The 27,253-nt window shown below is 40.0% G+C and overlaps 1 protein-coding gene across 2 annotated transcripts in view; it reads right to left on the bottom strand.

Annotated features, from left to right (window-relative positions):
* Nucleotides 1-1,900: 1,900 nt before the first annotated feature.
* USP7 (ubiquitin specific peptidase 7) overlaps nucleotides 1,901-27,253 on the bottom strand; it is a 73,162-nt gene continuing 47,809 nt past the window's right edge. For both annotated transcript variants that reach the window (XM_038150880.1, XM_038150879.1), the window contains 24 exons: nucleotides 26,750-26,804; nucleotides 26,118-26,198; nucleotides 25,933-26,023; nucleotides 25,071-25,153; nucleotides 24,009-24,118; nucleotides 22,996-23,152; nucleotides 21,976-22,120; nucleotides 21,273-21,403; nucleotides 20,042-20,176; nucleotides 19,735-19,836; nucleotides 18,939-19,044; nucleotides 18,502-18,594; nucleotides 17,665-17,732; nucleotides 16,646-16,746; nucleotides 15,139-15,292; nucleotides 13,767-13,834; nucleotides 12,603-12,711; nucleotides 12,432-12,509; nucleotides 12,021-12,121; nucleotides 11,341-11,440; nucleotides 10,336-10,455; nucleotides 9,009-9,080; nucleotides 7,978-8,068; nucleotides 1,901-5,214 (listed from right to left, as the gene is read on the bottom strand). In XM_038150880.1, coding sequence (XP_038006808.1) covers nucleotides 5,108-5,214; nucleotides 7,978-8,068; nucleotides 9,009-9,080; nucleotides 10,336-10,455; nucleotides 11,341-11,440; nucleotides 12,021-12,121; nucleotides 12,432-12,509; nucleotides 12,603-12,711; nucleotides 13,767-13,834; nucleotides 15,139-15,292; nucleotides 16,646-16,746; nucleotides 17,665-17,732; nucleotides 18,502-18,594; nucleotides 18,939-19,044; nucleotides 19,735-19,836; nucleotides 20,042-20,176; nucleotides 21,273-21,403; nucleotides 21,976-22,120; nucleotides 22,996-23,152; nucleotides 24,009-24,118; nucleotides 25,071-25,153; nucleotides 25,933-26,023; nucleotides 26,118-26,198; nucleotides 26,750-26,804 — 2,458 coding nt within the window. In that variant the 3' untranslated portion in view covers nucleotides 1,901-5,107. The remainder of the gene's footprint in view (nucleotides 5,215-7,977; nucleotides 8,069-9,008; nucleotides 9,081-10,335; nucleotides 10,456-11,340; nucleotides 11,441-12,020; nucleotides 12,122-12,431; nucleotides 12,510-12,602; nucleotides 12,712-13,766; nucleotides 13,835-15,138; nucleotides 15,293-16,645; nucleotides 16,747-17,664; nucleotides 17,733-18,501; nucleotides 18,595-18,938; nucleotides 19,045-19,734; nucleotides 19,837-20,041; nucleotides 20,177-21,272; nucleotides 21,404-21,975; nucleotides 22,121-22,995; nucleotides 23,153-24,008; nucleotides 24,119-25,070; nucleotides 25,154-25,932; nucleotides 26,024-26,117; nucleotides 26,199-26,749; nucleotides 26,805-27,253) is intronic.

Consider the following 27,253-nt stretch of genomic DNA (forward strand, 5'->3'; position numbering starts at 1 on the left):
GTGTGACCAGTGTCCCTGAGCAGTGTCCCTATCCCTGGTGTGACCAGTGTCCCTGAGCAGTGACCAGTGTCCCTGTCCCTGGTGTGACCAGTGTCCCTGAGCTGTGACCAGTGTCCCTGGTGTGACAGTGTCCCTGAGCAGTGACCAGTGACCCTGGTGTCACCAGTGTCCCTGTCCCTGGTGTCACCAGTGTCCCTGGTGTGACCAGTGTCCCTGTCCCTGGTGTGACAGTGTCCCTGTCCCTGGTGTCACCAGTGTCCCTGGTGTGACAGTGTCCCTGTCCCTGGTGTCACCAGTGTCCCTGGTGTCACCAGTGTCCCTGTCCCTGGTGTGACCAGTGTCCCTGGTGTCACCAGTGTCCCTGGTGTCACCAGTGTCCCAGTCCGGTTCGGTCACTCCCTGACCGGGGCCGCAGCCGCCGTCCCGGGGCACCGCCCGCCACCGCCCCCTGCCGGGCACGGGGCGCACTGCGCGCTCCGCCCGCGGGGGCACCGGGACAGGGACACGGGCAGGGACACCGGGAAGGGCCAGGGACACGGGCAGGGACACCGGGAAAGGGCCAGGGACACGGGCAGGGACACCGGGAAAGGATCAGGGACACCGGGCAGAGTCCAGGCCAGAGTCCCCAGCAGCTCCTCCGGCGGCTGGCACAGCGACACAGCAAAGGCAAGCCCCGGCTGCTGGACACTGGGGTTGAAGGCAGCTGTTAGAAACGAACTCCAGGAATGGCACTGCCCACCAGCCCTGTGACCCTAAGCCAGCTGTCACCTAAGCCAGCTGTCACAGTCTGCACCACAAAGTGCCCCCGCTGAGCTGATCCCGTTCAGTTAAGCTAGGCTGGGCACATGCACTGACTCTTGCTCCAACACCTACACCACTGCAGCCTTTAGAGCACAGAAACCCCAGTCTTCAGACTGTGAGATGTGAAAAAACGTAATCAATGCATGTAAGAACTGATAAACAACCATGTTCCCAGGCCTACATGAAAGCCAGAGCCAACACTCCGCAGCCCCCTCCACACCCAGCCATCCCCAGAGCAGCTGCCCCCGCTCTCACTCCTCTGTACCAAGGTCGGTGACTGTCCCCCCAGTCACCCAACCCGCTGTGACCCAATGGAATACAAACCCTCGAGGATGGAAGGCACACAGATGGCAGCACAACAGGTTTTACCAATTCACACATTTTTTTTAGGATGCTAAGATTTTTCTCTATTTTAAAATCTGGCTGTGAAACCACAAGTGTTGCTGTTAATTAGTGGTAAATAACGCACCAAGTCAGTGACATTAATCAGGAAAGGTGCAAAACCCAAATCCACATGAATATACACACAGCAAAGAAATGATATAAATATATTACTTGAGATGTGCAAGAAGTATTTAACAGAAGTAGTCAGGATATTTTACACCACTATTTATAAGTGCAATAGTTTTACACAACTATTTCATAAAAAATAAAGGCTTCCAGCCATAGCAAATTTAATTTCCTGCCGTGCTTGGTACACAGCTAACTTCAACATCACCTGGGGCAGAAATTAAATAGAACACAGATTTGGAGCCAGATTAGGACATTTCACATGTGAACATTTCCCCCTTTTTATGACCCCAAAGACCAGGCAGGTTTAACAGCCAACAATAAATGACACTTTCTGCTCTCTCATCAAACACTCTCCACCTCAGTGCTCCAAGAAAAACAAGGGCTCAAAACGTGGAAGCTGATGTACAAGTCAGAATTCACCTTTTGGCCAGCACACCTTACGTTATTAATGCCATTCCTAACACACAATTTAGCTGAAGTTTGTAAACTTCATCTACTTGATCTAACTAAAATCTACCCGAGTTCAGAGCGACCCACGAGCCGTAACTCCCACTCCTCTCCAAAATGAAGAGCCGAGACACCGATGCAGCGTTGACCCTGGGCTGTTTTATTTACAGTATGTACATTTCCTACAGAAAACGACTGCTCACAGAGGATATCACACAGCAACCCCCCAGCGTGGCTCCGATGTGGGCGCTGCCGCCTGCAGCCAGCGCAGCGCCCGCGGCCGGGCGGTGCGAGCTCCGGGGACGCCGGCACGGGGACGCCGGCACAGGGACGCTGGCTGGCGGAGCTCGAGGGCAGCAGCTGAGGTAGATGCGGGATGGGAGGCACTCGCTCTGCTCGTCCTGCGGGGAGCCCAGGGCCGGGCCCAGCGCGTCCTGCTGCGGCAGCGCGTCCTGCGGGTCGCTGTGCCAGCCTGGGCGGGTGAAGGGGCTGGGGCTGGCTGCCACTCTCTAGTCAGCAACTATCACTGGTGTGATCTGCTCAGGTTTCACAGAATGCTTTGGACTCCTTTAGGATAAAAGGCACTATGTAAATCTACAGGAACCACGCTCTATTTTGGTAGGGAGAATTCGGATGGGCCGTTAACACGTTGCTCTGATGCTGTGTACCATGAAATTACATCCTTATTGCTTAACACTTAGATTACCATTACCTTAATTTAATGCATTCACTGTCTATTATCCAGATAATTTCAAAATCTAAATAAAGAAATGGAAAGCATGGCAATTTTGAAGACTGTATTCTTGTAAATCTTTTTAAACGAACTGAACGAACATACTGCACCTGAGAAACCCTCCTGTCCTCCTCTTCATAGGTGTTTCCACATTTCAGTAACAAGTTACTCGTGCTCCAAAACATTTCTTTTTCAGAAAATCCTTCAGTAATTGAAAACTGCATATGGAATGCCTCAAAGTATGGACATCACCAAACTAGTGTGGGAATAGCACAAATACTGAAGCACATAAAATCCAGTCATCTAAAACCCAAAAGGCACCCAAAATCTACTGTTAGTGGCTTTTCCTTCTGAAATAGGAAGGATTGTGTTTCTTAAGATAGTCCCTAAAAGCTGCTACCATCTCATAAATTAATGTGAAAACTTAGTGACATTCAGATACAAGCTCAATTTTATATCAGTCTAAACAACACTAAATAGAATTAGGGCTTGCTACTGCTGACCAGAGCCTCTGATTCACAGGAAGAGTTTGGAAACAAATCCTGACATTTACTGAAAGCCTGTAGAGACAATCCAAGTACCAGGAAAAACACCCCTGGGATGGTGCAGCTCTCACCAGCCTGATGGAAATGCAAAGCAAAGCAAAGCTTTCTCACTTAAGGCATGCCAGTTAAGCACTTCCCTCTATGCTAACCTACACACACAGACAGCAAAACAAAAGTAAACAACTAGTTTGCCTCGACTGGAAATAAGAGACAGTTAAAAGCACTGCAAGATACAAACTAAAAAGAGAATCGAACATTCCTAGAACTTGCACCTCCTGTTTTGGTTATGAATACAGGGAACACATTACAGAGGGAATCTATTACTCTATGAAGAGACCTTACCTTTAGAGACTCCAGATTTCACTTTACACCATTTATAATATTAGACTTGAGAATCTGGACCACAAAATTTTGTACAGGCAGGCAGAGTCCAGTCTACCACAAAGACTCTACTACAAACTTTACAAACAAACTAGTAAAATAATTTTTCCATTTGTCTTTTTTGTACATGGCTCCTTTCCTGGAAAACCTTTTATTTGTTAAGCTCAAATGTGACTAGTTAGGACGTAAAAAAACCAAACCCCACAAAAACCTCCAAACCCCAAAACTATTAAACAGAAACCCCCACAAAGTTTCCCCAAAACAACGAATGAGGATTATACAATTATCAACACTTAAGGAAAAAGAAAACCACACCTTTAGCAAAATCTCATGAATGAAAACATTTCCCAAAACTCTATTTCCAAGGAGAGGAGAAATCTTCTTCAATGTCCATGTCATCACTCATCAAAAAAAATTTTATAGAAAATTTTATTCAACATACAACATTTTCCAGCAAAAAAAGGCAATATACAGGAAGAGGAGTTGTACACTGCGGCTACAGAAACAAAATAAAATACTGGAAAAGAATGTAAAATTAAGTGTGAATTGCTGATTCTATCTTTACTGCACTCAAAACTAGACACGCGGCTGGCATTAGCTCCAAAGAAAAGGAAGCAGTCTGGGGACTGAAATAAAACTACACACAATGAATATCAACATCAGTGAAATTCACTTGCAGACTCACCCAATAAAATTAACCTCCAAGTGTTAAATTGTACATGTTCATTCATTAAATATACAATTGCTTTTTTCGGTTTTTTTCTTCTTTTTTCGTTTTTTTTTCCTCCTTTTTTATACAAAGTCAACAGCTTACTAAACACTAGTGAGCATGCCCTCTGTGCTAAAAGGCTAGTTCTTGTGTTTTCCCCATCTCTTCCCATGGTAACTAAATTAATGATATTTATAATCTTTTCACTTGCTTTTGCCAACTTTTGAGTGTCATTCTATTTGCCAGAAGATGGCATAATCAAACACAACGGTATTTCTCAATGGTTGGAAATTTCATAAAAAGACCCAAATATCTCTTTTTAGGACTCGGGGCATCCACTTGGTAAAACGGGATGCAAAGTATTGACTAAATTAAATGAAAACTAGTTTATTAAAAAAGATTCTATGAAGCTGGAGGAGACAAAAATCCCGAATAAGTGCCAACAATGTACACAATAAAGTAGAGATTGCTATTTATTGATGATGTGAGTTTTTCTTTTGCATTTACAAATGCACAAAAATGTCATTTAAAGTATAACTGAAGGAAATAAATCTGATGTGAGTCTAAACATAAGACTTACTAGCTGCAGTGGTGGTGGACACCACACGGGAAGGGCAGCCAGTCAGCTTATGCCATCTATAAACGTACTACAGACAAATAATTTTGCCAATGTCAACTGTTCTACTAAACTCTTCCCTCATTATGCTGACAATTGCCTTGCATTACGTTTACCATAAAATAACTCTCATTGGCATCCAAGCTTTTATAAAAACACCTTCATTTTGCTCAAAAAGGGCAGTCAATAGATACAGAGAAGCCAAACTGAACAGCCTCAACAAAATAAAATTAACATCAGCAGCAAATCCTCTTGCTGAAGACTTCAGATATAGTGCACGTGTACCAAAGTTCTACAGTTGTTAAAAAGGTGCACACACACACTTATTTTTGTCCCTTGCCTTGACAATCTGGTTAAGTAAGTCAGTTATGGATTTTAATAGCTTTTTCAAGGTAAGTGTAGCGACTTCTCTTTGGGGCTTTATTGAAATGGTCAAGCCCTAGCCATGGCCTTGGATGAGACATGTTGCCTAGAAAAGAAAAGAGAAAAAAAATAATGAAGTTTTAAGACTAAATTGGAAAAATACTCCTATTACACAACCTAGTCCTGCGTGCCCTGCCCACAGTGTGCTGGGAATCACGGGGAGGGCAGAGGAGTGCAGAGCAGCCCCACAGCCAGAGGGGCAGGGTTCTTCCAACAGCACATTCCACAGCTCCCCCTGCAGCAGGGACCTGCTTTTTGTCTTCTTCAGTCACCTACAGGACTTTACAGCAGTGAAGGGTGTGCTAAAGCAAGATAACCACGGCTATGGCCAGAGGCACATCACAGTAGCAGCTGTCACCAAAGTGCTGAGACTTTTTCAAACAGGGAGGATCTGCCACTGAAACATGACCCCCATAATCTCTGCTATCCCTATCATATGGTTTAACTGGGAATATCTGTTTAATTCATGTAAAATCCACATAATGCTAATTAAGAAATCATGAAACTGATCCTCCTCATCATTTTCTAAGAAAAAACCTTAGTCACTGAGACTGCAAAGAAAATATACAGATTTTTTTCACTTGTTCTATGCAATATTATTTATTCTACTGCTAGTTTTAATGAAATATCACAGTCCACATACTTCTTGCAAATGGGAGAAATTCTCTTTTAAGATGTTCTCAATGCAGAGCATCCAATGTTCTTTGAAGTGAAATGATAAAGGCAGAAACTAAAGAGCCCCCCAGCAAGGAAAGTACATTCTACATTCAAAGCCATCAACTGCAACCACTAAAGCACAAAACATGTGACCTTGTTGGCTGCCTGCATCTGCATTTTGTGATATATTTTCTTCAATCAAAATTATGTTTGGTTTTTTTTTCTTGTTTGACATAATGGTCAATATCAAATTAAAAGAGAACTGCCAATCTTAGTGGGTGAATTTGAATGTTTCTGAAGAAAGAAATGAGATCCTACATGGTTGGTGCCAGCACAGTCACAGCCTCAGTTAGTGTGCCTTGGCAAGAGCAGAGGGACACTACTGACATCAGCTATGCCAATCAAACTCAATGCTCCAGCTTTGGGCACGTTGGTTCCATCAGTCCAGTGAGTGTTAAAATTTGGCATTTGTAGAAATCCATTCTATCAAAGCATATTCTATCACAGGGGTGAATTCCATGAACTCTCAAATGAAAACCTTTTGCTCTCACATTCCCTACAATTCCTACAAACAGTTCAAGTTCTCCTTTCTCCAAATTCTGACACGTTCTGTACCTTTGACCTGGTCACCTGGTTAGCTTTTCAAGCTGTTTTGGCACCACTGGCTGTGCCTTGCTCACCAAGCCCAGCAGTTCATTCCAGACTATTGCCTTTCCCTCCCTGACCCAAGAGGGATGACTCCCAGAATAAAATCTCTCTGCCTGCTCTGACCACAGCAGAGAGAGTTTATCTGTGTGTGGAGAAATGTCCACCTCCAAGCTGACCATCCAGAGACCCACCACAAGCAGTGCACAGGGGTCCTGCAGTGACACACTCCTGGGCTCTGCGGTGACTTGTGCAGCTGCAGGCACTCAGCTCTGGCAAGCCAAAGCCTATCTGTGCTACACACACAACAAAAGGATTGTCTGCTAGGCTCCTGCAAGTGCCCAGTAATAACACAGGGCTAACTCTCTGCAGCTTTTGAAATAAACGAACAGTTACAGGATTTCTTTACAGCTGTTACATCAATTCATAACACAGCTGGGAAAAACTGGAGAAAGCTAGCAGACCCTAGCAAAACCTACCAATAAAAACAGAATTCCTAATTATCAGAAAAACAGAACTGCAGAGAGTCAGTGCAACTCAGAGAGAGGAACACTCAGCTAAGCTGGCAGAAGAAACCCCAATGAATTCAAGGGTTTCAATGGATCCCTGACTGCGGATCCAAAGGTGCCATTCAAACAGGAAAGGCAAACAGGTGCCATTCCCTCCTCCTTCCCAAAGTGGAAAAGGAGAGATTTGGATTTTGAAGCACTGATGCAGGTTGCTCAGAGGAGCTGTAGCTGTCCCACCCATGGAAGTGTCCAAGGTTTGATGGGGCCCTGAGCAACCGGTCTGGTGTGTGGCCTCCACGGCAGCAGATTGGAATGGGATGATCTTTAAGGCACCTCCCAGCCCTACCCATTCTATGGCTATGAAAACACTCCTGTGGTGGAACTCCTGAAGGATTAACCTGGTTTCTCCCATGTGCAAATGTCTAAGAAAATAGAGGTTTAAATGTCAGTCAAGTAAACAAGATGGCAGCCCATCCAGAGACAAATTTAGAATGGAGCTGAATTTGTACCTTGGTGACTTGTTTCTTATGGAAAAAAAATCTTAACAGCATCTATTTGACATATTTAATGCTCTTGTTAGAATCTTCAGATTCATTGAGGATATCAAGAATAAACAAGAATTATCTTTCCACAAGAATCAAATACGCAAGGAGGTAGATGGACAATAAAGACAAGGTGCAACTGATGCTGTGAAGTGTGTTAAACTGACACTGGACACATGACATTTGTTCATTCACATGCCATCTTTTAACTCAAAAGGAAACAGATTATTTATCTATATGCCTATAAAATAAATTTTCTTGGACTAACACGTCCATGTAACACTGCTCAGTGTGCACACTGGTGTATATAATACTTGCTTGGTCACTACATCTAATGTATGTCACATAAAAAGAACAAACTCTTTCTGCATCCTGAGTTAAGGAGGAACACAGTATAACAACTGGCAGAGCAACTTCAGCAGGCCAAAAGATAAGTGAGGTTGTCTAACAACTTACCAGGTTGGGACTCAAAATCTTTCAAGTTCACTTCATACTCATCTTCGTTGAGATACTGGTGTCGGCCCATCATTACAATGGCAAATTTAAACTATGCAAAGAAAAAAAAACCTCAAAAACCAAGTGGTAGGATACAACATGAAAATTAGCTCTTCAAGCCTAAGTTCACAGTCTAACTTGCAGCTGGTTATAAGCAGAAAACTTGTAACTTCAACTTAGAACTTTCAACTTCAGGAGTTGAGAAAGGCCAATCCTGGTTAAAACCCTCATCAACAACCTGAATAATGGGATAAAATAAATGCTCAGGAAATCATGAAGCCACATCCTGGAATACTGTGTCCAGGTTCAAGCCCTCCAGGGAAAAAGCCAGGGCAACAAACTGCAACAAGTGCAGCAACAGACCAGCGAGACTGGGAGAGGACTGGGGGGAAACCTGGCATTCAGGGACCTCTGGGAAATGGGCTCTGCTTAGCCCAGAGAAGAAAAGCTGACAGGGTATCTACAGTTTTCCACCATCTGAAGGATGGTGCACAGGAGCAGGCTCTTCTCAAAAAACTGCAGAGGTGACCTCCACAAGTTGCAAAATGAAACATTCTGATTACATGCAAGGAAAGCAAAGCCTCCCCAGTGATAGTGGGAATACTCTAAAACACAGTGTCCAGAACAGGGCAGAATTCCCACCCTTGGGAGTTCACAAATTGCAACTAAAAAGCCCTGTACAACCTGACTGAGTCACATTCTGCTCTGAACAGGAATGTGATGTGGGGGTGGCTTCTAAAGGTCCCACTACACCAGCTACACTTTTCTAGGTTACTTTAATGTTCTGCAGAGTATCTCTCTTGATGCAGTACAGAAATACTGATCCTACCCATTCTAACTAATTAGTCCTAGAAAAAGCATTATTTCAGTCAAGCAGCTGTTCTATCACACAAAATCTACACTTCACCCGAGACTAGGGTGTTCCAACCTACTACAATAAACTCATTTAGGGTTTTCAGTCAGCAATAAAAACTATCACAATTTGAAATTACCTTCTCAAATTCTTTTTCTTGTATGTCCAGCATTGTCTGAATCCTCTTCATAACCTCTCTGAAGTGTTCACCCTAATGATTACAACAAGATTTTTAATGTAAAAAAAAAAAAAATCTAGGAAAAAAGGGGAAGCTGTTCGTATTTCCTGCTTTAGGCTTCATTGAAATAGATTGACTCAGTGTCTCTGTTATTTACAAAATTACACTAATGTCAACATCATTGTCTACAATACGGAACAACAGCAGGCAACTTGCTCTACATTCAGGAACTTTAGGTCTTATTGATTTATCATTATGCAAACTGCCCCATAAATTGACCAGGCACTGCCACTGATACGTGCAAGTCAGGTTAAAGTTAAGTAGCAAAATCAGAAAATTAGCAGCAAAATAGGAATTTGTAAAAAATCCCCATATTCTAGCTAAGCTTGTTGCTACTTTCTGTAGTATGTTTCTGCCCCCTTTCTATGTAAAGTGCCCAAAAAAGTAACAGATACCATCAACCTAAAGATGAATAATATATATTAACTGTCATAACAAGGGAATGCAGAACAAATGGTTTCCACCAAAAATCACCACACAGGTTTTACTCTTTGACCAAAAATATGGAAATTAGTAAAACTGTAATTTTAGAGTTTTAGAGGTAGAGAGATATGGACACATTTCTCATTCCCAAATTTTAAAGTAGGTAATTTTCATACAAAGTAACATACATGAACCAGAAAAAGCTTAGAGGGAAATGGCTAACTGCTCCCAGAAATACACTTGGATATTAAGAGAGTCAGGGTGACATTCAGCTGGAGCAGCACCACAGGAAAAACTTGAGAATTTAAATTAAGCTTTCAAAATTAGCTTTTGTTCTTGTACCAACTTTCATCCCTAGAAGATAAAGCACATCAAATTACAGAAGGGATGAAATGCAAAGTCATCTCAGAAAGCAATGGAGAAAACTTTTCCATAACCATGTCTCGGTGAGAGCAACCATGGCAGGGCCACTTTGGCCAACAACTCTGCACTGCAGTCACTCAAGTGCTGTTGGAAATAGGGCTCTGGTTTGTTGGGGGTTCTGCAGGGGGCAGGGGATGGCAGCTGCTGCCAAGTGACAGCTTTCTAGGTGTTGCACAGGCTCACTCAACAACCTGGATATGCAAAACCTGGAACTGAGCTGGGAAATGACTGAACCATAAAAAGGCACAGAAGGGGCAGAACCTTTGATACATGAGCTGTATTTTCCTACACACTTACATGAATGCATTTCTTCAACAGTACTTATAGCAAACATCATCAGTATAATCCCACAGGAGAAAAAGGGAGGTGAGGTATACTGCACCTGGTGTATCCTCAGCAAGAATGGAATTCCAAACGTCCCGAAAACCTCTTTGTGGAAATGTGCCACTGTGATTAGCATCTCATTTTCTTTATCTATATCTACCTGGTCCAGAGGAATTTCCTAGATCCAGACAGAGAATTGTGACTCCAATCAGTTAAACTTCCACAGAAAGAAACTAATGTTTTGAAGTAATTTTTCTAGTTATTAAGAAACTGAAAGCATTATTGATGTACTGTTACTGATTTTAAACAATTCTATTCAAAAACAATTAAAAGAGCCATGTTGTTTGACAGAGTCTTTTACCAGAGTCCCTCATCCCTGGCATGACAGTACTTCAGCTTCCCCTACTCAGAAAATATTCTCCTGGCTTCCCTGAATGGCTTTTTTGACAAGAAATCTTCTATCAGTGCAGAACTAGCTGACAGTAACACAGGCCTCTTGCCAGCTCCTCATTACAGTTTACACTGGAAACTTTTTTTTTTCATTCCTGATCTTTGAGGCAAGTTAGCAGATCTAAATGATGAGATGTTTAGAAAAAAAAAAAATCACACATTAAGTATTAAATTTGCTTCAAGAACTTCAAGTGTAACAGAAAAGGAAACAAAATCTTCTAGAATATTACAGTACAAAAGTGGGTTCTAAGCATAAACATTTCTATCATGAACTCTCAAACAAACCTTGGAATTACTGCCAAGACATTAAATGTCCTTTGGACAGGCTCTTGCAAAGTCTTCACGCATTGTTATAAAAACAATATGAAATTGAATAATTGAATAAAACAATATGAAAAATGAAATAACGAAACCATTATAGGGAAACAGATGGAACAAAGGATAATCTTTTTTAAAGCATTATCTTTAAAAATACATATAATATCATCATGTAATCTAAACACAAACATCACAGTATTTAAAGATCAGCACCCATAAAAAGAAAATTAGCACTTGAAAGAGTTTCCTCTCTCCAAGTCAGGTTTTAAAGTTCTCTAAGACAAGCACAACTCACCTCTATTCGAAACGTTCGACTTGTTGCAGGTGACAAACACTCTAACAGCTCATCCTCCTGATGGACACCAATTATTTTGTAACTTACAATTTCTAGCAGCCTTAAAGATAAACAGGAAAAGCATTTTTAAGAAGTGAATAAAAAAATTCAATGCAGCATTTCTTTCTCAAATCTTGAGAGAGATTAGTGTAGAATGTAAACTGATGCTGCTATTGTATTTATAAATTCAATCTTTAGTAAAAATTAAGCAGTAAAGTCATAAGAGGCTAAATTATTTCTGGCTCATGTCAAAAAGCCAGTATGTGCCACTACAAAATATAGATTTCTAGTGGAGATTATTTTATATATCCTCTTTAAATGACCTCACTTTTAAGCCCTGTAACTCCTGAGAAGTGAATAGCATGAAATGCTTGGATTTTAAACAATTAATAAGTCATGACTAACAAATGCAATTGATGAAACTCAAGGATGTAACTTTATTAAGTACAAAATAAATAACGGTGTAAAAATTATATTTATAGTTAAGAAGAACTCTTAACAGTGGCAATCTGGAAGATTTTAACACAATATTTCATTTCATCAGTTAATAATGCCTCCTACAGTATTTTAAATTCTACAGATACTTTGCTGCATAAAATGTACATGATCACACAGAAGAAATCATAGTCTTCCAGCTTTACCTTAATTTCCCTGAACCTTTTTCAGAGAGTTCTACAACTTTTTTACATTCTTCTAACAGGTCCCGCACACACCCATGCTTATCTGGATATACTGTTATTTCCTGTGGAATTTGAAACACAAAAATCATTAGAAAATCTGAACAAGTAAACAAACACATTAAAGCACAGAACACACTGGACTGTTTCCCCTTAACCACCCATCTTGAAAAGATAACTTAAGTCAACACCTATGTCATCTTCAACATTTTTGTTAAGAGATCTGATTGTTTTTTACATTTTTTGTGCTCTTTGGGGTTTTTTTGCTGTTGTTTTATATCATGTACAACTGTGTTCCTCAGAGGTACACCCATAACCACAGCCATTCCAGCTCTGACACAGAAATGACAGCAAGTGTGTAATGGCTTCACTCACCTCTTCCCTAAACTGGCTATTTAGCCATATGCATTTAAAACTTCTTCTGTTTTCAAAATCAGTTATCTTCATTTTGAGCTTAAGAAAGAAAAGAAAAACACTTTAGGCGTACTTTGAATAGGGCAGAATTATTTTTTATAACTCACCCCAATAAAAAGCAAAGACTCTTACCTGTTGATAGTAGAGTTTTTTCGGTTGCCTAGGCTTGAAGAACTGCAGAAGATCTCTTAAAGTACCTTCATAATTATGTCTAAGAGGATTACCAGGGCCATCCCTATAACTACAGAAGGAAAGAAAACATGTTCTTAAAATCCATCTCTTCAAAATCCATTACTGCTCAGCAAACTGAAGCACCAAGAACATTTTTATTACTGGCTTCCATTTTCATGTAATTGCAAACACAGCCTAAGCAGCACAACACACAGAACTTTAGTGATTTTGACACACAGCTGGGCTGTGGGAACAGAAAACCATTCAGGGTGTGTGTTAACTCTCCTGGATGTTTACAAGCTCACTGATGTCAGTGCTGCAGGCTGGCAGACCTACATTCCTCTGAAATTACTGGCATAGCAGCACATGCTCTAGATTGTGAAAGGTTAATTTGTGGAGCCATATGACACAGCAAATTCCACAGTGACCACAGCACCGGAAACTACAAAGAGCTACTCAGATTCTCACTGATGATACAGGGAGATACTCTTTAGTTACCTGAGGCTATCTACACTTCCACGAATACAGAGAGCTGTAAGTTTTGTGTGTGCATTATTCCTGAAGCACATACACAGAGCTATAATACACTACTTTCTGCTCTAGTTTTATAGAGATTCAAGTCTAGTTTTATACAAACATGTGTAAAACCACCACTTTAACCAGAAATATCCCCTCTGAGCACCTGAGAACTCGTTATATTGTCATCATCTTCATAAAACCTCATTTGCAGACTTTGAGGGAGGAGGGGGAATTCAGTGAAGTAACTTCTGCATTTAAACTTGTAAAATCAGCAAAAATACTGCTTTTATGTGCATTTGTTTCTGTTCTCCATTCTAGAAATCTGCATTCACTGAAACAGCACTTGCATTAGCTTAGCAATTTATCCCACAGCATCAGGCTTTGAACTAATTAATGATTTTTAAAATGACATTTACTAGAACTCTTCTAAAACATGCAATTCTTTGAGGCTCTAGAGACAGACATTGCAATACTTCAACTGTCAAAGCAACCTGCTGTGCTTGCTAGAAGGGTAACGTCTTACTGGTAGAGAATTAGTTAACAACCTAGAAAAGGTTAATTTTTGAGGAGCAGCTTAGACACAGAATACTAAGGAATTTGTCTTACCCTTGGGACTTGAAAAATTGTAATAGCATTGGATCCGTGTTAAGTCTCTGAGCGACTGTCTTTGCAACCTGAAAATAAATTTTTTTGTAAGTTCTGAATTGTTTCACACAGTTATGACATTGCTCTACAATCATACAGTCTTTCATTCCATGACAGGAACATTATGCTACTGGAATTCTGAGACAACCCACTATGCCTACCTCCCCAAGGCTAAATAAACTAGTATTGTTCACTTCTGAACAGTTGACACAGAATAAGATATTCTAAGAAAAAAGAAAGAGGAAACTGTTTTATTACAGTAAGTTACTGTTGTCAAAAGGCCACTAAATCCACAACAATTACTCCATTCTTATTTTGCTTGGTTTTGTTTGGTTGCTTTTTGCTGTTGTTTTGTTTTTGGATTTTGGTTTTTTTAATTATAGTATAAGGGAAGTAAGACTTATTCTGAAAATTCCCACTTCATTAATTCACTCAAAGTTTGTTAGATTGTTGAGTAATAACACCACATTATTCCTGTGAGTACACTTCACATCACTGCCTCACAAAAGGCAGGGGCATTCTGGTTTTGCCTTACCAAAAAAACTCAAACCATACAGACCTTACACTTCAAGTGAAAAAAAAAAAGTAAGAGAGAGCAATTTGCCTAAAATGAAATTAGGAGAACAGTATAGCAAAACTCATCCCTGATTTTTCCTGTGTATGCAGATGTTTAAAGTTTCTGCCTTTGGGGACAGAAAATAAAACTATCTGGTTTGAAGTAATTTTTTTTTTTTGACATTGACAAAAGCAACTACAGGAGAACTGCAGGGAGTCAAATCTACTCAGTCTCTTAATAGATCAGACCAACTTTATATCAGTTTTTTCCTTATGTTTCCATGTCCAGTTTTCCTCATCTGAACACCCTAACCCATCTATTATCAACACAACAGGTTTGATCTTGTGTGAAGAAAGCAAGACAGCTTGGTCTACAAAATAAATATTGTTGTTAATATTCCAGGCACAAAATAGGTAATCACTAGATTCCCAAGGTATTTTCCTTTTAATGGCCCAATAAGTTGAGCAGGTTCTACATATCACTTTGAAAGCATAATTTCATGAGAATATAATTTCCCTGACAGAGCAGAATGGTCTACCAAGAAAGGACTCAATTATCAAATAACTCATTATTAATAAAAGTGGCGAGTTTATAGTATTTTCTTCTCACAAGCCTTAGTGGCTTCCTTAAGTTTTTCATTTACAATGAAATGTACACAACGCAAAAAATATACCCAGGCAGTTTAAGAACTTTTCTAAAAGTACATCTAATGCATTTGTGAGCTAGTGCAAAAGTTACTTTCCTAACAAGGAAACAAAAGAGAAACAGGAGACATGCCTGAAAGTAATTCATCCTATTGGATAAAGTAACAACAAAGCCTGGGTCATTGGGGATGGTTTTGTCACAGAAAATGACATCCACACGGTGATAGAGGTCTCGGAAGTATTCCTTAGCTGTGGGGAGCTCGCTGTTATCATTTTCTGGGTCATCCCTACAAGAGCAAACAAATGGTGATACCATTACACATCATCACATGGTTACACACAGGCAGTTGGGGCTTTTAAAAACATGTTCTACAGTGAGTCAGCAACAGTGGAGAGATAGAGAGATGAAGTTTAGAACCCTTCTGCAAGAGCCACCAGCGGCACACAGTAGGACTGGTGCAGTCAGCAGTGACCCAGAGCCCGCCGTGGCTGTGCGCTGCGGGGCCCGGCGCCCTCGCCTGCTCTGCTGCTCCCCTGGCAGCCTGGTCCTGCTGGGCTCCTGTGGCTCCACAGCACCACTGCAGCAGGAGCTGTCCCTCCCTCCCACCCTGGCACAACCCTGCATGTCTGTACTAATGCTGCACGGCTTTCCACGAACCCCTGTATCAATCACTTTGCACGGCGGACAGATGGACAGCATTCCTTGGCACAGAGAGGCAGAACAGTGGGCACAGGGGCTGGTTTGGGTCACTCCTGACTGGTACCCCAACTTCTCTGCAGAGAAATAGCACCAGGGTACAAGCTGTGCACTTACCCAGGAGTCAGCAGCCAGCCAAGGGTGCATAACACCAACTGGGTCAACTGGGAATGCGAGTTCCAAGGCATGACATGAGAAATACATTCATCTCACATAATCTGGGGTAAGAGTGCTGAAGATAGACTAGCTGGCTTCCACCCACTGTCAGCCCATGGAGAGAAACAGAGCAACACAGTTGGGTGTGACCATCAGGAGTGAGAGCATAGAAATGCTGATTTATAGCCCTGCCAAGCTCATGAAAGATCCCTTTATTGGATACAAGATGCGGGAGCTCCCCTTTTGCCTCAGAGAAATCTCCAGCTGAAGCACCAGGACACCTATGAGTGGCACATGCTCTGGCAAACTAGGAGCATCTCATCACTGCAGACCAGTAAGGACCTGACTGCGAGCACAAGGGAGAGGCAAAAAGGGAAAGCAGTTCAGTGTAGTTCTGGGCTGAAAGAGCTCCAAGAGCCTTGTCCAGTGGCCATGGTATCTGAAAAGCTGGAAGGCTCTTCGGTGTCTGTGTTACAGTGACTCCAGTAGAAAGCTGCACACATCAGATGCCTTGCTGAACACACTCTGGTAATATTAGGAGCTATTTTGGGTTATTGGTTTTCTAAACTAGGAGGACACCTTTTCCTTAAGTGATGTGGCGCATGATACTCAAATACTACTGATATTTGCTCATTTCCCCTTTGAATAAACAAAAGAGAACTGCAGAGAACACATCTACTATTGGAATGTAATACTTAGCTCTTGATAAAAAAGCTTAAAGGAAGTTCAGCTTTCAAAGTGAACCAGGTGATATAATTGTAATAAGGTGCCCCCTTAAAATACATACTTCTGAAACACTATGATGTCACCATCCATGAGTTCATCAAGAGCTTTATCAAGAGATACATCATAGTCTTGAATCCTTTCTGTTAAATTGGGTTTAACTTCCTGCAACAAAAACCAAAAATTATTGATCACAAAATAAAAGACAAAAATAAAGATCACAAATAAGTCACAATAGGGAAGAAATCATCAGATAAGGTAACCTGTACATTCTCTCAACTGAAACAAATGGATAGATATGTATCTATTCAAATCCAATGCATGTATTATTAAATATCTATATGCATATTACATACTTATACTTGCAGGCTCACCTCTGGGCTGACCCAGGGATAAAAGCACATGTGTAAACAAACTGGAATGGCACTGTAACCCTGGTCTGCCCAGAGCAAGGAGTGCAGCTTTGCTTTTTAGGATGGCAGTGTGTGTGCTGCCCCGGAACAGCCAGAGAGCAGCAGAACTGTACCAGAAATTGCAGCAAAAACCCAATTCCTTGTTCTTACTCTAGCAAGGACTTGGCCTTGGCAAGGTCTGCATCATTAGCACTCAAGAAATGAAGCAGTTATGAAGATTCACTGCTTGTGTATTTGTGCAGAAACACCCTAGCAGACTAAGGATTTTGTTTCCTGGCTTTGGCTTGGGGAAGGAAGGAGAAGATGCAACATTTTCTCAGCCTCACTAAGGTGGGCACTGAAAACACAATGGCCAATAATGTCAGCAGCATTAGCTCCTCTAACTCAGCAACACAGGGTTAGCACAACGAAGCTGCTCATATAGGACCCTCATGGAGACAGTTTTTTGGTTTTAAAGCTTTACACTTTTATCTGTTTAATATAAATCAGTATTTAAGTTAACTCTCTGCTGCTACTCTTTTGCAGCACTGTAGACTTCAAAGTTACAGATTACAGAGCTGATAATTTATAAATGACCATTGTTATGAGCAACTTCTTTAAATGAATAAATATTTTTTTCTTTACAGCATGCAAAAGACAAAAAAGTTACAAAAAGTCTATCAATCCAAACCTCATAGAGGATAAGGTTAGTTTCTTGTGGAAATCCTGCTCTCTCACACATAACTGGAAGCAAGTCACCTGTTGGAGAAAAAAGAAGGAAAGTGAAATGTGTTGCACTAATTGCTAGTGAGACCAACCACAGAAAGGAGAGAATCCCTTTCTTTACCCAGAGTAGATGGTTCTACAATGCCTAAGAGCCTTCCACACTTAAGTTTCCCTTGTTGACATTCAACCAGACACACATTTATGGTTCCTTTCCACTTCATTTGAACAACAAAAATATGTGCAAGTTCACTGAAAATCTAAGAGATTAAATAACACTACTCCTTCTCCAGAAAAAAGGTTTAGTATCTTAAAAAAATAGCTAAAATACAAAATTAAAAAATATGTATAAGTTAACACATGAGACATTCAAAACTAAAAACTAAAATTTTTTAGTCAGCGGGTATTTGCTGAATTCCTTAAATGGACCCATATGAAAATCAAGGCTCACACACAATTCAGACTGAGCAGCTGCCATGGTGAAAGGTTGTAGAAGAGTTACATGAAAAGCTATCGGGAGGGAAATATCACATCCCAAAGCTTTACAACAGGTCTGAAACAGCTGTAACACCTGGTGAGAACAGCAACAATGAACTGACCACCTGTGGGGTTTTGAGACTCAGACCTGCAGAAAATGTCACTGACACCACATGGGGAAGAAAACTGGCAGGTGCTGGGTGAAATAAGAATTTGCTTCTGTAGTGTCCCCTTGGTTTCAGTGATGGAATTATTATTAAAGGAAAAGTATGTGCAATCTATTTTAAAAACTTCAATGATTACAATGAAATTGAAATTCAGAACTCACGTATTTTACAGGATATAGGGGTGTAGATATGTCCACAATAATTCAAACTCCGAGTTTTCGGATCATACATCTTCAAAAACAACATTACATCATCTACAAAGTAAAAAACAAGACTTAATTTTAAGTAAGGCTTGGAGAGGGAGAAGGACATCACCTAGATGTTTTTATTTACACAGTAACAAATATGTGAATTTATTAATTTGGTGCCCTTAAAATATAGAGAGAAATTTATTCAGTGAGTCTAAAAACATGCAAAGCATGCCTTCCACTTCAAGAGAAATGAAGGAAAAACTGCATAAGAACAACTAATTTCAGCACTGCAGTAGTTTGATGGATACATCACGACATCATTGAAAAAAGGAGTGCAGAGTGTTTCTGGAGGTACACCCAACATGAAAGCAGTTTGTCTTTTAGAAATGTTTAGCCCATATGCTTACGATCTTTATCGAATTTGGGTAATGTTGCTCCAGTAGCAGCCATCTCTGGATCTACTGTTTCCAAAAATATTGTCCATGGATTCTCATTGTCACTGAGCTCAATCATCTATGTAGAAAGATGTGAGAGAAGAAAAAAAGTCTCTGAAGAACCTAATACAACCTGGTATCAGCATTTTAATCAGATACAAGAACTGATGACATTGTACATTTATGACATTGTACAAACAGGAGAGGTTTTTTTTAAAGTTGTGTAAAAGGAAGTTTATGAAATTTATTAAGACAAACACATATGGATATAAAACCACCAAAAACTTTGATGAAGCAGTAACAGTAGGTTTTACTTAAAATGAACTCATTTCTTTGTCTTTCAAAAGTTTACCTACAGCTATCTTTATAATGGCAAGAACATGACTTAATTTTAGAATAAAATGAAGGTGAAACCATCCTGTGGTATTTAGGCACATTTTACATTTTAAGCAATAGAACTCCTTAAATCCAGAGGGTTTGTCCCTTTTGTCAAAGGGACAGTCCTGTTTTAATATAATGTAAGAAATCATGATTACACCTTTTTTTCCACAGCAGAGAAATCATGCACCAACCACACTCCTGCTTCCTATCAAAATTAATCCACTGAACACCAAGTCTTCCCCAAGTATCAAACTTCACCAGATACAATGAAATTAATTTTAAATCAAAAGCCTGAAAAATCTTATGTCTCCAAGCTAGATATTCTTCAAGAGAAGTAAGAATGACAGGAGATGTACAGAAGTAATATCATCTCTCAGTGACTACTTACCGTTTTATTGCCATCTGCTTCATTATCTAACATTGCAGGTCTTTTTGTTCCATTACTTCTAGCTTGCATTGGCCATAATCTGATTTGATCCTGGGGAAATCCCTAAAACAAATAAAAATTGTGACAGGAAACTAAATCAAAACAAGGGAAAAACAGGCTAAGATGTTTCCATTAAACTCAAACAGATGTTCTGTGTTAAAAGGTCTAAATTATGATTGCTGTCAATATGTGGAGAAGGTAAGGGTTAGAAAACAACCATAACGTAGCAAAATAAACACATGCAGGTATTCAGCTACAGAAAACTCACCATTGTTTGAGAAAGGTTTTGAACAAACTCTGTAAGTGTGGAGTTTTTTAATACTTTGAAAACAGTGTATTTCACTTTTTCTTCATCATACATATCATTGCCTTGGTGACCACAGAACTGATCCTCTGCCACTATCTGAAAAATGACATTTAAAGGTTACTTTTCAGACTAGCCCAGCTGCACCACATAATACCTTCTCAGGATGCTTTAGTATGCAACCTCACTGGCCCTCTGGCACAGTGCTAACACTATTCATGCTCTCAAGGAGCAAATTTGCAAGAACACAGATTACAATGAAATTAAAAAATCATGATTGATAATCTCATCAGTGTAAGTAATTAAAATACATTCATTCTTACAAATCCTGAGCAATTAAAAACCAGTTGTGCTTAGATCCCAAGTCTTGGAATGTGCTCTAACAATCTTGGCACTTGAATTAAATAAAAAGGCTACATAGTTCTGTGACTGGTACAATGCAAGGAGGCCACTGAACCCTTTCCCTGTATTTCCCACAGCTCCCCTGCACTCTTTACTAACAGAAGCACAAATAGTGCAATGCTGCCAGTGTCCCACTGCAAACTCAGTGCAAATGCAGGGCAGAACAAGCTGGACTTCACCAGTATCTCTGCTTATCAACACCAGAGAGAACAGGCAAGGAAACATGGAGGCACATGGAAAATGGGTTCCATTTCCCTGTGCCAGATGGGCTCTGGAAAGAGCCATAAACAGGGTTCCTTAAGGCAATTCATAACAATCTAGTCCATCTGGCTTTTCCAAAAAGATAATTGCAAATATAAGCACTCTCTCCTCTTGCTTCTACTTGATGAGCTCTGTTTGGCAATAGTCCAGACCTGCAGCCTATGGCTAGATACATTCTAATTTTAGAAAATAATTCTTGAAGGAGATAAAAGTGTAGTGGCAGGGCAGCCATTTGAAATAACGTGGTCCTTTTCCTTTCACCTGAACTTACTATTTTTACTCACAAGCATCATAAATTCTAAAGAAAACAGAAATGTTTATAGCATACAGTACTGTGTGTTTTATTACAACTCGTTGCATATGTAAATATACCTAAAAGCACTAAAATTATAATTTCTCTTCAAACGCTACTTCAGAAGAAAAATTAAAAAAAAAAAAAGAAGAAGAAAATCAAGGTTTGCCTCCGGGGTGGTTCAATATTCTAAATTTTCATGGTAAAGTAGCTGTAGCTTAATCTATTTCAAAAGCTGACCTGCACTTGCATATAGAGGTGAGCTTCCTGCCTCTCCTTCCTCTTCTGAGCTTCTATCCTCTTCTCTTCTTGTAGCCTTTCTACAAGTTGTTGAGGAATATCATGGTCGGTAACAGGCTGCAAAACTTCACCTATAAAGCAGATTTTATGATGTTATTTCAAGATTTACATCAAACAATTTCTTTTTCATACATGCTTGACTTCCCTCTGATTTGAAGTCAAAACCAACTTTCTTCATCTTTCACTTAAAAACATGGTTTGATATCATCATTCTTTGGCAAAAGAAGCACTTCTACGACAAGCCAAAATGCACTACCCCCATGAAATATGTATCATAGACTTTTGAATAAAATATTCAGTTCAGAATTAAAAAAATATTTGCCACCACTCCCTTTCTAAAGCGTATACGTATCTACGTGTTTACAACCAATTTGATTTAATTACATTACTGAAGTCGGTTCACTAAGTGTTCCATCCTATACACCAGCCAAGGTTGAAGCACTTTGCAGGTGCCTTACTGAGCTAAAAGGTGACCCAGAGCAGCACATCCTCTCCAGAAGTGACAGAACGGCTGGTTGATCCCAGGGATCACTACGTTCCCACTGTAAATAAGGCAGCCCTGTTGTGCAGGAACACTGCCAACAATTCAGAGGTGAAGCAGCCCTGCCTGCCAGTGCCCTTTGAGCACAGAGAGGACACGTACTGAGCTTGGACTCCCTGATGTACACCAGCATGTAGGCGTTGGTGCAGTGCCGCACGGACAGGTCGTCGTCGTGCCCGCCGTAGTTGTGCTCGATCGCCTCCTCCTTCGTGCACCTCGACACGACGTCGTCGTCAAATTTGCACCACTAGGGAGGAAGTTTTACAGAAAGGTGATTTTACACGTAAAAACATGTTCCTGAATGATAAATTAATCCTATTTCTGGCATGTCTTTCAGCTCTTTGAAGTAACTAAAATTACCTTCAAGCAGCATGACTTTTAAAAGGAAATCTAGTTCGGTATAATTGGTGCTACCTGCTACTTGTGCTCAGCATAAGGAAGTCCATAAATACCAGACCTTTACTGAACATGTGACAGTGAGTACCAACAGCACAGTAATTATTCCAATAAGATTTTCTTAAGACTTCAAATATCTAATATTTCTGTAGGAAACAGAAAATTGACTTTATCTGTTGTAAAATGAAATAAAAAGCAGTGATGCACAAGACATCTAGGAATTCTTTGTTCATTTAGAGCAATGTACATCAAATTTTAAATTAAAACAATAAAGCCAATTAAGAATAAATTACAAATAGCAACTAATTCACAGCAAAATCTGACCTCTACTCTTATTGTGAACAATCATGTACACACAAAACCAGTCAACTCAAGGGAAGAGGCACCTGACCTATAAATGTCCAATCCAATCAAGTCACCTAAACCTGGAACAGTGGGACACACACAAACATGCTGAACTTCTGACTCACATAAACACTGGAAATGCTCATATTTGCTTCAGCAAAGTCAGCCTCAAAAAAATGATGGATAAAATCTGATTGCAGAACTTCAACACATACACACACAAGAGAAGGGATTTCCACAGTTAAAAAGTCTTTTGTTAAAAGCCAAGTGTGTATGCACTCTTCTTTTAGGGGAAGAAAATTCTGAAGATTTGCCCATTATAAAAACTGCAAGCATGCATTTACAACACACAAATACTTTTAGATGCTTTTCAATACTCACTTTGCCATCGCCCTTTGGATTTAAGTAAACAACATAATGTCCACCATGGTTATCTCCACTGTGTACTAGAACTGCATGAAGAATGTAATTTGCAGGATCTTTAGGATCTGTTTTTTGCAAGAATTCATCTAGTGGCAACTGTTCAGGAAATTCAAACCTAGTTTTAAAAAGAATGAAGACAATTGTATTTGTACTTAAGATAGACACACATTCTTAGGCTCTATTATGGAACATTATGTGTTCTCCTAAAGCAAAGATTAAAAATTGAACATGTTACTGTTACAATGCCACTTCTAACCAGGACATGCTGCATAGTGGCAGAATTTATACTGTTTAAATATGGAATAAAAATAAACTTTTCAAGCAGCTCAGGAAAGCATGCCCTCAGTAACAAGGGCAAGAGCACTTCAACTGAATTAGGGCTGGTTTGGATTCACTGCGCCAAGGCAAAAGCTTTAAAACCTGTTATTTTCTAACAGACAAATACAGCTTCCCTAGCACAGGTACCACTGGACTGGAACTTTACTCTGAAATATCTCACCTTGGTGAGAATGAGATAATTGCAATAAACATTTAGTTTACAACCAACCATGAATCTCCTCGAGAAATTATTCGCCTCTACTTACAGTGAGTGGGCAAATGACTCTCCCTCCATCCATGGAAACAGATGGAGGGCAAGCAGGTAACTCCTCACTCATCCTGCTTGCTCTGGTGGCAGCCTAGCCACACACTGCACAAAGAATGCTACACAAGCCATTAAAAGATGCAGGCACCTGCTCATGGTCAAAACAATCCCTAAGGATTGCCAAACATTCAATCTGTCATTCTGAACTTCAACGTTCAACCCGTGCACCTTTAGGGGACCTCCACTGTGCGTGACTGCACATGCCTGCCTCTCAGAGCTTAGTCAAAACCAGGATTTTGGAAAGCTATTTTTTGCTAAAATACATTCACAGGTCTAAATTCTACACAAAAAAACCCGACCCACACACTAAACCAACCAACCCACTTACCTATCATTTATCTTGATGTTTTGGTCAGTCTGAGGATCATACATAAACCTCATGAGCTGTAGGTGTAATACTGGTGGCAGTGTTAGGAACTTCACACCTTTCTCTGCCTCCTAGACATTTTAAAGGAGATAAAGAATTGAAATTGCAGGGTTGTTAGCAACTCAAAATATTGTTTGTTGCAGACACTCTTCAGATGGACTTTTGTAGACTTGACAACACAATGTGCACCAGAATGGTTCAAAATTTGGGTGCAATTTGAGTATCCTAATGCTGCATCAACCTCCCATGAGCTATTCCAGTAACACAGAAACTCAAATTAAATTAAGTTTAGGCCACTCATATAAGCATGTGTGGACATCTCACTGCATTAAGAGTAAGTTACCTGCATAAATAAAACGGGGAGAATATGGAGGCAAAAGTTTATTTTTGATCAATTAAGAATTTCATGTTCATTGCATCCTGCCAAGAAGGATTTGGCAGGATACTGTGCTATACCTTCCTAAGAAGAGCCAAAGAATATATAGAACCTTACTGACAAAACCTGGTACGTCAAAGCTGCAGAAATAAGCTTTAGTAAAACATTATTTATAAAGGACTTCAGCTTGCTCCAGTGGGTGCAGCAAAGTGCAACTGAAGAGCTCAAGAACACGTGCACACACATAAATGTTTAATTTCCATGGGTTCATTTGGTGCTCTTGCTGAGAATACAAACATGAGCTCTCCAAAGTTACTCTTAGAGCTAGGCTGGTTTTTTACTTGACACATGGAAAAACAGACTACTTAGAGAGGAAGAACTTCTCAGTCTTGAGATTGATGGAAAAGTAAACCATTCTAGCAACTGAAAGACTTGGACCTATAAAACTCACTACAAATTAAATTGCTGTAAAATCTGAGCTCCATTTTAAGAAACCTAACACCAAAGAAGAGGTGCTATATAAAAACCTTGTCTAAGAAGAAACATCACCAAAATCAGTTGATAAAATCTAGAATGGGTTTTGCAACATTGTTATTTTATCAAAGATAAAGAAATAAGATTTAAAACCTGGTTTAAAAAAACAATACCTGCAAGCCATGTTCTCCTGCATCATACTTGTTATCACCATCCAACTGCTCCACAGCAACGTAGTCAATGAAGGACTCAAAAACTGAATGAAAGAAGATTGGGAAATTGTACAGAGGAAGAAAAAAATGTACGTTTACTTTAGCCTGCAATATATAAATCAAATGAAATATCAGGACTGGGGAGTTTGTGTTTGAACATTTCTGTCCTTACTTTAAGCATAGTTTTATATTGCTTAAGATTATCAAGAAATGCACCAAATTGCAGAGGCATATCTAAGAATACCAGCAGATTTTAAAATCACACAGCTACAGCTGTCTGCTACAACTCCTCACTTCACAACTGTTAAGCATCAAGCCAGACACCTCTGCTTGCTGAACTCTTACACAGCCTTTCCCATGCCTTGTACCCCAGGTGCTCAGTAAAGAGATAACAAGGGACCCCTCTTATGCTGTTCTGAGTAGTTAATTCTTTTTTTTTTCTTATTACTACGGCCAAGTCTAAATAAGAATCTACTTCATCCAAGTTCATTTTATTTATAGATTATAACTACTGTGACAATATCACTGTGATCACCATGGCACAGTTTTATGACACCAGAAAACTCCTAAAGTTCTTAGTTTTATGAAAAGATAACAGTAACAGAATTAGGGAGGAAGGAGCAGGGAAAGGAAATGCAATAAGGAAAAAAAAATGTAATGCAGGCAAAAACATTCTCTGCATTGAAAATGTTTTCAATAAGGTGTCCTAAAGCACAGATTTCCAATCCCTGTGCACCAACAAACCCATGTGAAAACAACAGGCACTAAAATTGTCCAACATGCTGAAGTACTGGGTGGGTACATATCACGATGTATCACTTACTATTTTTCTTTCCCTTTATACTTAGCTGGATGTCATAATAATCTTCTATTCGTTCAGACCGATAGTCTACGTGCTTGCACTGGATATAAGACTGGAAACAAAACCAAAACAACAGAGAAGTTCAGTTTTATAAAAGTAACAAGAACTAATTTAAATTATTTTTGAGAAAGGTATAAAATACATACCACCATCTTCCCTCTGAACAATTTAGGGATAGTGCCTTCTACACATGTGCCTTTCATTTTATTTTCCACATTATCCAGCAGCTGAAAGAAAGATCAGTTTTTACACAAGAGAAACTTGCAGTTTTTAAATTTATTCATCACACACACGATTACTTAACTATCAGATGCTAAGTCACTTGGACAAAAATGAAATATTAGTCTATTTGTACTGGCATCTCCTTTCTACTCTTTTAAATTCTCCTCTTTCCCCTAAACTGAGGGCTACTCCAGCTACTCCATTCCTTTGAGTCTGGAAACCCCCACAGATGTAACAATGCATTTCATCTTCAAAACTGCACTTCTCTCCATGGCTATAAAAGTACCACTAGGACATGTTCCAGCAACTTTCAAGCTTCCCTACTCTTTAAAATTCCTCACCCCCAAAATGCCACAAGCAATCCCATTCTTAAAGAGAAACCAAGGCAAAAACTCTGCCTTTGAGACCTAACGTAAATTAATTAGGGCCACTATTACTCTGATAGTTCCTAAACTATATTATATATATACACACACACACATATATATATACACACACACAGAATATCAAGAGAAATTTATACATCACAGACCAGCAAGAAATATTATTAACATACCACTCGACATAATTCCTGGACATCATGTTGCATGAAGCTGTCTAAAGTTTCCCACCTTTGTAAGGCAAATAAATAAAAAATTATTAATTAGGAAAAAAGGAAAAAAACACCTTAAAAGACATTTTTTGATTTCTTTGCAGATCAGCAATGTAATACAGAGCAAGCTGTACAGACTGAGATTTAGGACTGGCTGATGCACAGGTTCTCCAGCTGTGTAGGAAGAAGGGGCAGTGAACTTTGGGAGATTGTGGCAGCTGTTCTGAGCCCACCCCACTTCTCCTGTGTGGGACTGGGGCAAGGGCAGCTCTGGATGAAGAGGCCACAGCCAGGCTGTTACTCTTCCAGTCTACAACCCAGTCTCAGTTCATGCCAAAAAACCTCTTAAATAAAGGCTTGGGAGCAATTGAATGCCATCGGTTTCCACAGCAGGGTTCCAGCTGCCTCTCTTCTGAGGGCCCTCCAGGTGCAGTCAAGTGGCGTTCAGGGATTATTTCAGCACAGGAA

Source organism: Motacilla alba, chromosome 14 (assembly GCF_015832195.1).
Source record: "Motacilla alba alba isolate MOTALB_02 chromosome 14, Motacilla_alba_V1.0_pri, whole genome shotgun sequence".
In the NCBI taxonomy this organism is placed as follows: Eukaryota; Metazoa; Chordata; class Aves; order Passeriformes; family Motacillidae; genus Motacilla; species Motacilla alba.